Source organism: Nyctereutes procyonoides, unplaced genomic scaffold (assembly GCF_905146905.1).
Source record: "Nyctereutes procyonoides isolate TBG_1078 unplaced genomic scaffold, NYPRO_anot_genome, whole genome shotgun sequence".
NCBI classification, from domain to species: Eukaryota; Metazoa; Chordata; class Mammalia; order Carnivora; family Canidae; genus Nyctereutes; species Nyctereutes procyonoides.
Window position 1 is genome coordinate 16996410 of NW_026575147.1, and position 16365 is coordinate 17012774.

General features: G+C 44.3%; 1 protein-coding gene and 1 pseudogene across 15 annotated transcripts in view; one reads left to right on the forward strand and one right to left on the reverse strand.

Annotated features, from left to right (window-relative positions):
• The window catches only part of LOC129501357 (myomegalin-like), a 182000-nt gene that overhangs the window by 24059 nt on the left and 141576 nt on the right, over positions 1-16365 (reverse strand). For all 15 annotated transcript variants that reach the window (XM_055312440.1, XM_055312437.1, XM_055312430.1 and 12 more), the window contains 9 exons: positions 13169-13401; positions 9133-9568; positions 8086-8278; positions 7111-7227; positions 6004-6514; positions 3982-4217; positions 2878-2929; positions 1565-1788; positions 763-915 (listed from right to left, as the gene is read on the reverse strand). In XM_055312440.1, coding sequence (XP_055168415.1) covers positions 763-915; positions 1565-1788; positions 2878-2929; positions 3982-4217; positions 6004-6514; positions 7111-7227; positions 8086-8278; positions 9133-9568; positions 13169-13401 — 2155 coding nt within the window. The remainder of the gene's footprint in view (positions 1-762; positions 916-1564; positions 1789-2877; positions 2930-3981; positions 4218-6003; positions 6515-7110; positions 7228-8085; positions 8279-9132; positions 9569-13168; positions 13402-16365) is intronic.
• On the forward strand, positions 11420-11571 carry LOC129501565 (U4 spliceosomal RNA; annotated as a pseudogene).

Below are 16365 nucleotides of genomic sequence, written 5' to 3' on the forward strand. Positions count from 1 at the left end.
AGATTTCAGTGACTTGTTCTCAGGAGAGCTGGGGGCAGCAGAAGGAAAGCACTGTGCTCTCTGGGGGCACCTTACCACAATGAAGGCAGACAGCCGATTGTGGCAGGAGGTAGGAGGTGAGGACAAGGTTTGCCTTTTTCCTGCCATTATTGGTATGGGGCTGTGATTGAACCGCACACCCCCCAGCAACTAGACTGGGGCAGGTAAATAAAAACTACCCCAGCTGGCTCCAGGATACGTACTACATACATATCGAGGGCTGCCAACCTGTTTGTAAATCCATGAATGATCATATAATAGGAACAGGATCTTTTCTGAGGTCACTGAAACATCCTGAGCTGCTACAGAGGCTTACAGTACAGATAAAATGGGTAATGCTTACAGGTGAGCAGAGTGGCTTTTGTTGTGTCGTTCTTTGGCTACTGTAATCCTAGGAGAAACATTTTGCCTCTTTGCTCCCCAGGGTAAAATGAGAGAAAAGAAATGAAAATATTTTCTTTAAAATGATTCTCCAATTACCGGTCAAAATTATTATGCAGATCAAAGTCTATTGTAGATTTCTGATTTTTCTAAAATATTTAAAACAAAGAAAACTCAGACACAAGTGGTGAACTATGATGATCTCTTGATTTCATCTAGGATTTAATGCATATAATTTATTGCACTCTCTCCTGACAGTGGAGACATTCATCCCTGAAGAAAAGTCAAACAGGTTGCTGAGGGAGAAGAGAAAAACCTCCCGCTATGTCAGCTGTCGCATACCTGGATGGGCCTGGCTGGCCTCTTGGGGGGGGTTCTGGGGAGCTGGCAAGCTGATGGGGTTGCTGCTGGGTTCGGCCTTAACCCCCCGAGGTACACTGGTTGCTGATGGTTTAGAAGACAGTACAGCAGAATGACTCAAATGATGGATGGAATCTACAAAACCCATGAATGAAAGAAAATGTTTGGTGGTTGACAAAGAACTAGAATCTGGCCTTATATTTAACCAGGGGTACCAAGGCAGAGCCTTGCTTTCTGGAAAAGCATCAAGCACAAGCACTGTGAACAGTGTTCATTTCCTTGCTTTCAGAAAGCTTCTTGAGTGGGGCAAGCCACCTTAGAGGTGATAGGCCCAGATCTGGAAACCATGAAAATGGTGCTTCTAAAAATACCAGGTGGGACAGACAGCATCTGTGACCCCTGACAGATAACTTGGGATACTGTTCAGGAAATGCAGCAAGCAAGATCATTGCAGGAGAGATAAGATGTCCCATTTTAAGAAGGAAGTCAGTCAGGTAGTCTGTGGTCATGAGGCAGTGGGGAAGAAAAGTTGGCCAGGATCTTCTCACTATTCTCACTGTGGTTCACCTTGGGTCTACCAGCGTGCACATCCATTGGAGACCCAGTGACACCCTGCAGAGTCAGGAGCAGAGCAAAGATCCTGAACCACAGGGGCTTGTGCTTGGTGCTTGGTCCCAGAGCCATGTTCAGCCTGATACACACCAAGATGGATCTATAAGGCCTGGTTATGGAAGTTTCCCCTCAGCCTAGAGAAAAGTGGTACCACTCAGAAAGTGGAGGCTACCTGAGTGACCAGGCGGAGCCTTCTTCTCTTCATAATGTGTGTACTCGCTGGCTACATCCATGTCAGAGCAGGCTTCCAGCTCATCAGACAGGAAGGAGGAGCTGCTGGGAGAGCGGTGGGAGTCTGACAATGCATGGCTGCTGGAGGGAGTGAGAGACCGGGCATCTAGCTTGGCCTGCAGGACTTCAATCACTTTCTCCTTCTCCTGCAGCTCCCTGCTGAGCCTGGTGGGGTGAAGTGGAACAACAGGTGAAGCCAAGGTCACCGGGTCAACTAGTCCTGACTAAGGCACATGGGAAAAGCCACAGAAGTCAAGGAAACCATTCCTGCAAAGAACGATCAAAATAACCTATCACTGATTAGGGGCGGAGAGTAGGCGGGGTACAGAGGGAGGGGGAGCAGTAGCTAGTCAGTGCACTGGCCACATGATGTGCTGGGGACTGGCGGAGATTGGGCTAACTCTCTAAGGCACTACTGTTCTAAGTGCGGCCCCAGCAGAGCTGGAGTCCGAGAATTCTTGGTTACCAGTCTCCAAGAAGATAAGTACAGTAATTGAAGGTGAGTGGTGAGAAACATATAGCAGTTTGAAATTATCATGGACAACCAAAAGCAGGGTGTGTGGAATCATCTGGTTGATTGTCTATGTCTGTGATGGATCAGAAATAATAACCAAAAAAACCCCACTTTATTCTTCACCACTGGAATTTTAAGAAGCACCACATAGTCTAAAGCACACTTCTGGCACAAAGGGGCTTGAATTAGTGGCTACAGTGGATTTTGGCCCCATATTTTACTGCACATTATACAATTATACACAGTGACTCATTGAAAACTGGCTCCTGAGACACTGTAGCCTCCCAGGCATCTGCAACACCTAGGCCTTTCCCCTTAGGAATTGTACTGTGGTTCTTTGATTCTTTATTCCCCCAAGGAAATTGGGCACTTATTAAACTAGCAGCCAATTCAGCTTGGGGTAAGCTGACTTAGCAGCACAGCCTCAACTTTAAACACACAGGAGGAAAGCAGAGGATAACCTGAGGGTGCCTAGAAGCTCTGGAACCTGGTTAGTTTACTTTTGGATCAGACTGACTCTAGGTTACCAAGCCTGGAGAATAAATATGCAAATAGAAATCAAAAGAATTATAGCAAAAGAGAGTAAAGAATTAGGCTAAAAACAATAGTAAGGTGTTTCATGAATTCATTATAAGCAGCATTCTGCCCCCACCCCCCCACCACCCCGATTTATGAAGGGGTCACCCTGGACCCCTTGAGCCTTGTTCCTGATTCCTTTACCAGACCCTATTTCAAATTACCTGAGGGCCAGTGGTTCAAGTCCAGCTTGATCTTTCTCACTTTTATGATCCTCTGTAAGCCAAATTCAGAAAGAAATGGTAAGAAATTAAACAGGTCCCACTTCCCACATTATAAATGCAGGAGCTTATGTGGGTACAGAACGGTGACTCCTCTATGTCCAGGACATGTAGGAGAATTACTCTGGGAGGCTGCAGATTGTATCCTCAGAGGGGAGACCTGTAGGCTCTCCTGAGCTCACAAGGCACCTCTCCTGACCTGGTGATCAGCATCATGACATCATCTACCCTAAATTGATGCAAAGAAGTTTATTTTTTAAAATTTTTTTGATGCAAAGAAGTTTAAAAGGCACTTGCCCAGCCTCTCTCTGGAACATTCCAGCTTCTAGACCTGCCACAGACTGACTCCTAGATGTATGCTCTGTGTCGCATCACAGCATTCATGCAGAACCCACTCTTGCTCTGAGGAGATGACAAACAGCCCTGTCCCAACCTGTGCACCAGCATGTGGGATGGCTGGCCCCCAAGACCGATTGTGCTGTACTCCCCTTCAGGTACTCTCAAGAATTTTTTTCTAGGCAAAGAGCTCCATTAATAATAACCAATAATAGCCAATATTCCTAGTCCTTGCACCATGACATTCAGTGCCCAAACCATGGCCAAAGGGGAAGGTGCTTTATCCATATTGGAATTATATTCACATATGACACCATGCAATAAACAAAGAAACAGATGCTGAAAGGCTAAGCCATTGCCCCAGGCAAGTTAATGGAAGCATCCAGGCCACCATCTGGGTCTTGCAATTCTGTCAGGCTCTTTTGCACTATGATGAGGTCCTCTAATCTTTTTTCACTTTCTCTCCCTTAGCACTGGATGGTAACAGCCTACTTCCCTAAAGGTCACTTGCCACGAGTGCTCAGGTTTCTGCTGTCGTAATCATGACTTCTCCAACCCTGTGTCCTAGTCAGTCCTAATCCTGTAATGGTCTCAGGAAATGAAGTGGAAGCAGGACCTGGGTTAACCAGCTGTGGTGGAGGTGTGGTGGCCGCCTGGGCCTGAGGCTGTGGGAGTGGCTGAGAGTGTGCCAAAGCACTGTGGCCAACTTACTGGTGCTGAGTTTACTGGTGAGCCTCTCGGTCAGCTGGCTTCCCTGGGCAAGTTGCTCACGGAAGCTCTGGCCCAGGTAGTAGTCAATGTCATTGCTCCTAAGAAGGTCCTCAAAAGATTTTACTGTATCTTTTGCATGCTGGGTGAGAAGATAACAGATACCTCTCCCTTCTCGTATCTTCTGGCGTAGGTACGACAGCTCTCGGGCCTGATCCTGAATTAGGGAATCATATTTCCTAATATAGGAGACAAGAGGAAAAAGTAAGAATGAAAATGAGTGAATGTTAAATTATCGGCCTTTGGTAGAGATTTCTTTTCTTTTCTTTTTTTTTTTTTTAAGATTTTATTTATTTATTCATGAGAGACAGAGAGAGATAGGGGCAGAGACATAGGCAGAGGGAGAAGCAGGCTCCATGCAGGGAGGCTGATGTGGTACTCAATCCTGGGACCCTGGGATCAAACCCTGAGCTAAAGTCAGATGTTCAACCACTGAGCCACCCAGGTGTCCCTGAGAGATTTCTGTGAGACCATCTCTAAGGAGCTCCCCAGGCTATATTCTGGCACAGAAACCAAAGAAGGTATTTAAGAATAAATCTTGCTCTGACACATGACTACATCAATCTAGTGTGCCACTGTTCTTACACTGTTTTATATATGTTAGTCATATGTCCAGGTGAATCCTATCCTGTGGAGGTAAATATGGAGCCAAATTTTACATTCCTTGCAGAACTAGTAGAGAGTAGATTCACAGTTGATACTCCATAAACACTAAATGTATTTATTGAGTAGATACTCAATAAACACAATAAATAAAAATAAATTTAGTGATTAGAATCACTTAATCCTGGGATGCCTGGCTCACTCAGAAGAGCACGCATCTCTTGATCTTAGGGTCATGACTTCAAGCCCCATGCTGGGTAGAGAGATTACTTAAAGTAAATAAATACATAAACTTGAAAGAAAAATCACTAAGCCTAGATAGGATCTTTCCTGCCTTCTATTTCAAAGACCATCTATATTAGGGCAGACTGTATTTTGCAAAGATGGCCATTACACAAGTTCCTATTCCACACAGAGTTTTGTGATTTGTCTTTGCCCCTTCTTTCATCATCAGGTAGAGGCTATTCTCCACTCCTTAAATCTGGGCAAGCTCTGTGACCACTTTGACCAAGATAAGGATGGAAGTGACACTGTGCCAAGTCCAGGAGTAGCTCTTAACTGTCCTGGCAACTTCTACTTCCTATCTGTTGGAAGCCAGCTGCCATGTAGACGTGGAACTACCCTGAGACCACTATGCTATGAGCGGCCTACACTGGGAAGAAAAACCCTAGAAGACAAGAAGCTATGGGGAGAAAGAGAGAGGCCAAGGAGCACCATCTCACCAGACATGTGAATGAAGAAGCTATGTCCAGCCTGAGCCACCATCTGATGGCAACCTTATGAGACCCCCAAGCATAAGCCACACTGCTGAGCCCAGTCAATCCACATAAATTATTGTTTGAGGCCTCTAAGCTTTTGGATGGTTTGATACTCAGTGCAGATAACAAGGACCCAGATAACAAGATACCCAGATGGAAGTTTACCCAGTGTTTTTCAACACAAAGTTTCAATAACAATAATAGATATGGCAAGTAGTAGAGAGAACTTAATATATGTTAGGTAATTATTAAGTACTTGTACTAATTCATTTAAATCTAATAATCACCTTTTGAGATAGGTTCTCTTACTATCCTCATGTAATAGGTAAGCTGTACAGCTAGAAAGTGCCAGGGCTAGGATTCAAACCCAGCAGTCTGGCTCCAGTCTTACTACTACATATATATCCTATCACTTTACTAGTAGATCCCTGAGAGGAAACCCAGAGACCTACTGATCCTGCTTCGGATCTAGGCCTAGCATTTATAAAGGTGCTCTTCTGATTACCATGATGGATTCTCTCTTCTACCTGCCTGGACTAGCCTACCTCAAACACAAACTTAGATGTCATCAATCAAATAGAGGTCCAAAGAGTACCCTACTTACCCAGGCCATGAGGCTGATCTCAGCTCCTCTGCTAGCTTCCCTTCCACTCCAGTTTTCGGGAGCTGGGCCTCCAGCTGAGACACTCTCTGGATCAGACTCTCCAGATCCTTTTTAGCCTGAAGCCCTGGGGTGCAGAAAGCCCCAGTGCCATCAGACAGCCACCCCTCATCCTCGTCAGTGACACTGTGAGGTGAGGATCCCTTGAGGGTGCCAATGGCCTTCAGCTTTCTCGGTCTCTCCAGACTAGATGAATAATCACTTGTAACTGAGAGGGACCGGACCCGGCTCTTAAGATTCTGAATGATCTTGTTGGCATTCTGCAGCTGGGCCTTCAGATCTCTGATGTCCTTATGTAGGACAGAGATGTCTTCTGACTTTCCATATGCCTGGAACTCCTCCTGCTTCCCTCGATGGCTTTCCAAGGGCTTCTTCCCTGGAGGGCTGGCTAGCAGTGAGCCCAGGTGCCCCACCATCAGGACTGTTTCCCTGAGGCTGTCATGCTCCTCACACTCTGAGAAAAGACAAAGACAGCTTCCTGAATAAAGCTATACATGCTGCTGTAGTTGGAGGCAGCTCTGGTGCTGGGAATAAGAACTATTAGAGCAAATGTTAAAGTGGTACTTTATTCAGCCCTGCACTTTACTGCTTTACTAGTGTTCAAATATGGTATTTCTTATCCACCCAACAGCCCTGAAGGTCAGGCACAGTCATCTTCTATTGCACTGTTTTCTTCTCTTCTCGATTTTGGTTTGGTGGATGCCCCTACAGTCAGTCTTTCTATAATGAAAAAAAAGTTTAACATACAGTTGGCATACCCCCCAAAACTGGTCTTTTCATTAAAAAGTAAGTCTCAGATGATAATCTATTTCTTCTTTTAATTAACAGCAGCATGCTGAAAACTAATTAGTGACATTCCAACTCACACTCAGCCTTATGTTGGGCAAGAGTTCTGTGCCAACCTTCTTGTCACTCTCTGGTCCTGGGTCCCCTATTAGTCTACAATATCCCCTCAGCCCTACTCCTCATCAGCTGTGGGACTGGCCAACAGCTCCCAGATGTGAAGCTGACTCCAGGGAGGCCAAGTGAGCCCTGCCCTTGTGTTCTTACCGGGACTGGTGCTCTCCTCCCGTTCAGCCTCATTCTCACTTCGGCCACAGGTTTCATAGCCCAGATCCTGGAGGTCCACCTGCACCTGCTTGCTGTCCTGCTTCACCAAGGATTCACCTGCTCGGGAAGATACAGAGGGCGTTACAGAGGATCTGAATTTCCCACTACTCCCAAGATCTCAGTAGCACATGCCCTAGTCCTCAGGGGGCAGGGAGGTCAGAGCCAGAGTGGGATAGATGCTTCTTCAGACTCAAGTGGGAGAGGAGACCACCCACTCCAGGCAGGGCTTCCTTCCACCAGGATGAGCCTATGTTTGCCACTGATGATCTGACCTACATCAACTGAGGCCTTCTGGGGACCAGACATCTTTAAGTTGGGTATTATATATTACCAAACCCAGAAGCCCCAGTGAAACTAGTAGTGCTTTATCCACAGAGGCTCAGTAAATATGTGAATGGAGCTGAACTAATTCCAAGTCCTAAAACATCTAGATCCTTACTTTTCATTAAGATAACTAGTCACATGTGACTACTTCATATTAAATTAAAAGTAAATAAAATTCCTGATTTGAACTAGCCACATTTCATGTCTTCTGTAAGTATTTCCATCACCACAGGAAGTTCTATTAGAAAGCCTGGATTCTAAACCAACAATGATGATATATTTTTGAGGAATATTATTTGGTGCCAAGAGGAGGAGAGAAACTATGTTGAGAGAAATAAGGCATTTTGCTGCCTATACCAGAAATCAGCAAACCTAGATGTTAGCCCATTTCTTCACTATATGCTCACTGCAAACTTGTTTTGTTCTTTATTCTTCTCTGCAGGTGCAATTAAATATCCATTTCCACAGTTCTAGGACCCTGGTCAGGATTATAGTTGTTTTGAGGCTGGGGAAGAAAAATCAAGTCTGCAAAGCATGTAGTTTCTCAAGGAGAAGACTGACATGTTCGTGATGGTGAACTCTAAGACTTACTAAGCATGACTCGGTATTTCTCCAGTTGGTTGGCCTGTGCAAAGACTGTGGCTTCCGATATCAGCAGCTTCTCCTGGAGATCCTGATAGCGTTGTCTGCATTGGGCCAGCTGGGAGCGCAGGTGCTTGGTGGATCCAGGAAGGCTAAATTCTGACTGAGGCCCAGGGTCTTGGGCCTGGGGCCGGTTATCCAGCTGCAAAAAGAGCCAGCATAGGGGCCAGGGCAGTAACAGCCCCGTGTAGTCATGGCCACTTCCCCTTCTGAACCGTGTGGACTCGATTCAAGGGTTTGTTACAGCACTACTCATGACATTTGGCAGTCACTTGCTTTCCAGACCAAGCTCCTGCCGAGCTAGTATGATATTTTATTCATCTCTATCTACAGCACATAGCACCAGTAGAGTCCACTGAGGAGCTCTCAGTAAATGTTGGTTCAGTGGTTGAAAAGAGAAGGGGTAGAAACCTCTAATCATCTCTCCTTGCACTCCTGTCCCCCCAACTTGTCCCCTCAGAATCCTCTGTATTCTCCATTTATTCAATACTCAGCAAAGCCCCTCTCCTTATGAGGATCCAATAGCCCCTCCTGTGGCTCAGGAACAGAGAGCTGGGAGGAGCTGTGATGAAAATGGCAGTGATAAGGAGAGATGTCATGACACACCACCTGTCTGGGCTACCTTAACCCCAAGGCATCCCTAGACTGCATCCTATTGAAATGGTCTGTTTGTGTCATCTTTTCCCACTGTACTGAGTACTTCCAGGACAGAGACCAGGTCTTACTGCCTGCTGCCTATGCCTAGTGTGGTTATCTGGAAAATTAATGCTGAAGAAAGACTTATGAAAGATTAATTACCCAAGTAAATGAGAAACTGTTGTAAAAGCCTTTTCAAAGGCTGAACGTACAGACTATTATTACTACTGCTTGTGGTGAATAGGTGGCCTTCCCTGAGTCCTTCTTGACCCACAGGGTAGTACTGTTGAAAGTAAAAACTGTTACCTCCAGCACAGACCTTCTGCACAGGTCTTTCATTCCATCTAATCCCATACTTACTTGGTGGCCATCCACTGAGAGGGTAGCCCCAAGGTCAAGGCTCTGGGGTCTGGGGCAGGGCCTTGTGGTCATATGCTCTTCTTCCTGGCACTGGGGCTTCTCCGGAGAACAGACCAGCTCTGTGTTCATTCTGTCGATCTCCTGGTCCAGGCGCACTAGGAGCTCTGGACTAAGTTTACTATTCCCATCCTTGCTGCTCAGCACCAGCTGCTCTTTGAGGAGGTTGATAATGTTGTGGGCATGCTTCAGTTTTCCCTGGAGCTTTCTGAACTCAGCCTGAAGGCTATTTTCATTCAGACCTCCTTTGGCTGCCACAGTTTCCACTGTCACCTCGCCCTTCTCCTTGTCTTCCTCGATCTCCCATCCATCAGACATTGCTTCTCCCATCTGCTCTTTCAGCTCTGCATTCTCAAGGCAAAGGCTCAGCATGGTGTTCCTATAGGAAACACACACCGTGAGCGGCTGGCTCTGGTCTGGGTCCAGCAAAGACTTCAGAGACACCCCAAAGCATGAAGTAACGTCAGAGAGCTACAAAGGTGCCCTTATTTTGTAGACAAGGAAACCAAAACTCAGGAAAAGAGAGACTTGCCAGCACTACCACACGTACTTGGTGGCGACGCAATTGCTAAAAATCTTGGACTCAACACACCTGGTGTAGTTGTCTTTACCCATGTCATTTAGCCTTTCTCTCTCTCTCTCTCTCTCCCTCTCTCTCTCTCTCTCTTTTAAGATTCCATTTATTTGAGATAGAGAGAACATGAGTAGGGGGCAGAGGGAGAGGGAGAAGCAGACTCCTTACTGAGCAGGGAGCCTGATGCTGATCTCGAGCCCAGGACCCTAGGATCACCACCTGAGCCAAAGGCAGATGCTTTAACTGACTGAGCCACCCAGGTGCCTCTCAACCTAAGGTTCTAATTTTCAGTGGCCTCTGGAATTAACTTACGCTGTTAAGAAAAAAAAATAAAGACCCTGTTGCTTGCAACAAATTTATTATTATGGATTCTAGGATTCTATTAATTATCATCAGTCAGTTTTCAACCACTGAATGAGAAATTAGGACCTGGGGAAACAAGAAATAAATAATACTAATCAGAACTACAATCAAATGTACTTCTGTAATTATTTTGTTTAATGCCTGGCTCTTGTGATAGATCATCTTCATGAGGTCAGGACACTTTCTGTTCTGTTCACTCTGTATCCCCAGAGCCTTCACAGCACCTGCCACATAAAACATTCCTATTTGTAGAAGAAATAAAATGGATAAACAACTCATTTTCATCAAGACATTCTAGACCTTATCCTTTCTTCCCACCAAATCCTTCACCAGGGTTGGATGGAAGCCATAAAAAACATGGCCTTAACAAGGCAATTCATTTAAATAGGCAGTTTGCTTAAACTCTTTGAGCTTCAGTCTTCTTTTATGAAAAATAAAGATAACTTGGACCCAGTGAAGTTACTGGACTCTTAAATGAAATTGCATATGTGGTCGGGTTAGCTCAGGGTCTGCCACAGGGGAGTCATTTTATTCTGCTGTACCAGCTGCAGACCTGAAAAGTACTAATATCAGAATCCTATGAGGTCCTTGTTTAAAAAAAAACAAACTTTAGAGCTAAGGCTCATGGATCTAGATGTTACTTAAGTTCTGCAGGTGATTCTTAAGCATGCTAAATTGAGAAGTGCTGCCTAAAGGAGCCAAAGACACAAGTCATTCACACCTGGAAGGATTAGCAGTCGCCTATCCCCCTGGATTGGGTTTCTTAGAATCCTGAAGTCTTCATTTTTTTTTAAATTTTTTTTTTATTTATTTATGATAGTCACAGAGAGAGAGAGAGAGAGAGGCAGAGACACAGGCAGAGGGAGAAGCAGGCTCCATGCACCGGGAGCCCGATGTGGGATTCGATCCCGGGTCTCCAGGATCGTGCCCTGGGCCAAAGGCAGGCGCCAAACCGCTGTGCCACCCAGGGATCCCAGAATCCTGAAGTCTTCAAAACATGAGCAATACTTGTCTAGTGGGAATTAAGAAGAAAAAAAGAAAATACTTTAGGACATGGGAATCAGATAGACTGACTATCCAGGAGAGTTTCCTCGATGAAGAAGGGGGACAGGTATTTTGCCAAAACTGAGATGTGAGATGGAGAGAAGGCAACACATGTGTAGTATGGAAAAAATATCTGGTATTATATTATAGCTTCATTTTTTGGGGTAAAACTGTTTTCATGATATAAACCGAAGAGAACAAAGCTCAACAAAGTCTTCTCAAAAGATGGGCTTTCCTTAGATAGATCTTAGCTTTTCGCAGTGGCAGTATCATAGGCAATGAAGTTTACCTGAGGCATGATTATTGCTAATGGAAACATTAGACAGATTCTGTCTTCTACAGTATCTGTGATTCTTAAGGTTGGGTGGAAAGGTGAATCAGAGTTTCAGGTTAGTAATTCTGGGGAAAAAAGAAAATAAACTATGAAGGTATCTACATTTGGTTTGATTTTATATTCAGCTGTAGGATTAAAAGAGATGTACTGTTCTTATCCAAGAGCTTAACCAAGTTTACACATAAAAAAGGTTAAGTAAAATTTATGCTTGGGGTACCTGGTTGACTAGGTCAGTAGAGAATGTGACTTGATCTTGAGGTTGTGGGTTCAAGCCCCACATTGGGCCTATATAGAGCTTACTAAAAAATAAAAACTTATTTTTATTTATTTATTTTATTTTTATTTATTTATGATAGTCACACACACACACACACACACACACACACACACACAGAGGAAGAGACATAGGCAGAGGGAGAAGCAGGCTCCATGCACTGGGAGCCCGACGTGGGATTCGATCCCGGGTCTCCAGGATCGCGCCCTGGGCCAAAGGCAGGCGCCAAACCGCTGCGCCATCCAGGGATCCCTAAAAACTTATTCTTTCACTTAAGTAGAATTTCACTTCAGTAGAAGGAAATACCATGGGGTGCCTGGCTGGCTCTGTCAGTTAGGCATCTGACTCTTGATTTTAGCTCAAGTTATGACCTCAAGATTGTGAGACTGAGCCCGTCAGACTCCTTGGCAGGCATGGAACTACTTAGGATTCTCTATCTTCCTCTCCCTCTGCCCCTCCCTGCCTTGTGCTCTCTTTCTCTTAAAAAAAAAAGAAAAAAAAAAAGATCATGAGTATTCAGAGTAAAAGAACAAGCATGAAGGATGATCACAAGAATATTTCCAAATTTGTTTGGCAAAGTATATAGCATAGAAGAAAAGGCTTACATATTAAAAATTGGGAGGCAGGGGTCTAGCCATGGACTAATATGCAACTTTGAGCAAGTTGCTAGAACTTTTTACACTGGAGTTTTCTTGGCCATGAAATAAGGGATAGGCTAGATGCCAAGGTCCTCTTTAGTGTTAATATTATTCTATGACTCAAGGTTGCTTAGGTGGCATGTAATAGGCAAGGATGAATGAATGAATAGATTAGCCCTACATTATTAGCATGTTCCCCAAACATCTTTTGAAAAAATGCCATTAAAAACAGAGTGGCCAATCTAGCCAATGAATCAGCTGTATGCCACTTTCGTAAAGTTAACAAAACAGCAGAGATTATTAAAGTTGCTACTCCATGATTTAGGCATTCATGCTGCTGAGAGAGCTGAGTGGAGATGAAGGGGACCCTATAAAAATCCTCCTCCTTCAACAACTATTCTGGTTCTGCATGCAGCAGCAAAGCATCATTTCTCATATCTTCCAGTCAATTCAAAGGGCAACACCTGTCATACAACTGGGATGTTTGCACTTGTGACTGCATAGCTAATAATGGGCATTATTATACTGAATTAAGACCAGATTTAAATAATTTAAATGGTAATTATTAACAATCACCATTATCCAATATTACTGAGTTTTCTCTAAAGAATTCGAACCATTAAGGCATGGAGCTTGGGATATGAACCAAGAAGCCCTATAGTAGCACAAATGCCTTGGTTGCAGCAAGGTGAACTCCTTGGCTATGGTGGCCTCTCAATGGGCAGGCTCCCCTTCTCTGGGCAGTGTCCTACCTGATGTGGGCCACAGAGGAGAATCCTGCTTCCTCAATTTGAGCCTTTAGCTCCTTCAGTTCCCCCTCAGCTCTCCTCTTCTCCTCTAAGTGCTGGTGGATCTCAGCCCTCAGGTGGAGCATCTCCTCCTGAAGACCCCTGTTATTGTCCCCTCCTGCTGAGGAAGGAGGGGGGAGACATACGTTCTGAGTCTCCACAGTTGCCAGACTTTTCTCCAAAGCCACCTTGATGAGCTGAAAGAAAACCATAGTTCAAAGAAGTTAGGGAAGAGGATTCAAGAGGAACATCAGATCGCAAAGGCAGGCTTTAATGCGAACCAAAGAGGCAGCACTAAAATGTGCTCACCCTAAGGACTTCCTCAGTCATAAGGGCCCTGGAGATTGGTTTAGGTGATGAGGACAGCAAGAAAGCAGGAAGAATTGCTTCCATGGGCAGGAAGAGTGGCATCCAGATGTGGGTGAAAAAAACAACAGCACATCATAAATAAGAACCAAATGCAAACACATGAGGTTTACATAGGACTGGAGAGTGTGGAGGCTGTGATTCTTCTCCAGAGGGGCAGAGTCCCCTGAGAATCTTCCTACAAGACAGGACACTTCTTTGACTCCACACAACATCCAAGTCCTTGACTGCAAAGATCACACCTTGAGACACCAGCACTCAAAGCCTCAGGCCATGCCTGAACCTCAGGCCCTAAAAAGGATGACTAAGACAGAAGGCACTCAGCTACAGAGAACAGAAGCTTAAGACTCTCATCCTGGAACTACGGAGAAGTTAAAAGTGAGACCACCTGCCCAGCAGCCAGTATCACCTGTTGGTTATCACCCTTGTGCTGATGCTACCAGGCACAGAGCTCTACAAATCTAAACACCTGGGAAGAAAACAAGGTGGAAATAACTTCCCAAAACCTTTCTATGTTTTGAGGATACCCCTGTAGTTACTCTTCAGTGTGTCAACTCAAGTGGTTTGTGTAGCTTTTCCTCAAAGGATAATTTTTTTTAAAAGACTTTCTTATTATTCATCTTGGGTTCCTCTCCAGTTCTCCACACACTTTTAAAAGTATGGAAACCAAATCCTGGGTATGATAACCTATTCAGTGTATGACTACATATTTTAGTGCAAGGATTTCTCATCCATCCATCCAACAATCTTTTTTTTTTTTTAAAGATTTTATTTATTTATGGGAGAGACATACAGAGAGAAGCAGAGACATAGAGAAGCAGACTCCCTGTGTGGAGCCTATTGCAGGACTCAATCCCAGAACCCCAGGATCACTTCCCGAGCCAAAGGCAGATACTCAACCACTGAGCCACCCAGGTGCCCCCAACATTAATCTTAATATATCCCAATGCCATGTTGCTTCTTTCTCCTCTCTGCGACTGCACTTTGGGGTTCTACTTAGCTTCGAGTCTATTTTTTTTTTTTGAGTTTATTTTGATCTCCCAGTTTCCCACCTCTCTCCCACAGCTATTTCAAGGTCATGCTGTTTCTTCTGTGTTAACAGTGTGACTTGTACTTGTTGCCAGTAGATTCATTGTTGCTATACAAATCATTTCTTACTTTTTTTTTAAAATTTTTATTTATTTATGACAGTCACACAGATAGAGAGAGAGAGGCAGAGACACAAGCAGAGGGAGAAGCAGGCTCCATGCACCGGGAGCCCGATGTGGGATTCGATCCCGGGTCTCCAGGATCGCGCCCTGGGCCAAAGGCGGGCGCCAAACCGCTGCGCCACCCAGGGATCCCCCAAATCATTTCTTAATGATCAAAGTCCTTGAAATATTTTATGTGCATCTCCATAACTCAAGTAGTAGCCACTCAATTAGGAATGATTTGTAGAATTAATTACATGCTTTATAGCTTTATTCAGGTCACAAATATATTGAGCAAAACAGGGCCCAGAGCAGCTTAAATGGATCAATGATTGATAAATAGCTGCTTGCACAAAGCTATAGGGCTTTTGCTTGTAACTGAGCATGGTAAGATCTAGGCTGTATGGGTGGGGTTGATTGATAGCACATATATGCACGGTGTTTAGTAGCACAGCACTTGAGGTTGCAAAGAAAAAGAAGAAAGATGCATAGACAAAGTTGCTCATTTCCTAGGCATCCCTACAGTTCTGAGCCTGACATTTGTCTCTCTGGTTCTGCTGCTGGGCTCAGTCATTCTGGCCTGTCTCTGTACATACCGCCAAGGACTTGGGACAAAATAAAAGGGACTGGATAAAACCACTTTTGAAAATTTAGGACCTCAAACTCTCATTTAAACTATGTGATGTTACCTTTTAAAATAAACCCTTTCCAACTAACTTAACTAAAATAAACTGCATGGGCACCTGGGTGATTCAGTCGGTTAAGCGTCTGCCTTCAACCCAGATCATGATCTTAGAGTCCTAGAATTGAGCTCTGGGATCGGGCTCCCTGTGCTCAGTGGAGAGCTTGTGTCTCCCACTGTTCCTCCCCACTGCTTGTGTGCACTCTATCTCTATCAAATGAACAAAATCTTTTAAAAAAATAAACTGGCATCAGTTTCAAATATGGGTGCTTTTATTCTTCTCTAAAACCTAAAGGCTCCTTTTGTTTAAAAATAATGTCTCACTTTAATGATAACTGTCTTTTTTTTTAAGTAGGCTCCACACTCATGACCCTGAGATCAATACCTGAACTGACATCAAGACCTGGATGCCTAATTGACTGAGTCACTCAGGTGCCCCAGCAATACCTATCTATCTATTTTTAAAGTGCCTTCTGGATGTATGTTATCTTCTATTGATTTAAATTTACCTTTTCTTTAAAAAGAAAAAATTAAGAACCATGGAATGTCAATACCAGAAGGGGCCTTAAGGTATACTTGGTCTAATTTCCCACTTTAAAATTAAGAAACAGTTATGTGGGCATCTGGGTGGCTCAGTCGGTTGGGTTTCTGCCTTCGGATCAGGTCATGATCCTGGAGCCCCGGGATCAAGCTCCTCGTTGGGCTCTCTGCTCAGTGAAGAGTCTGCTTCTCCCTCTCCCTTTGCCTCTCCTCTTGCTCCTTTTCTCTTTCACTCACACTCTCTCTTTCAAATAAACAAATAAAATCTTAAAAAAAAAAAAAAGAAAGAAAGAAAACAGAGCTATGATTTGTTTCCAGGCTAATTTGGGTTCTCATTTCTGCATCAAAGGGAGCTTACTTTGGCTAACTTATTTTTTAAATTG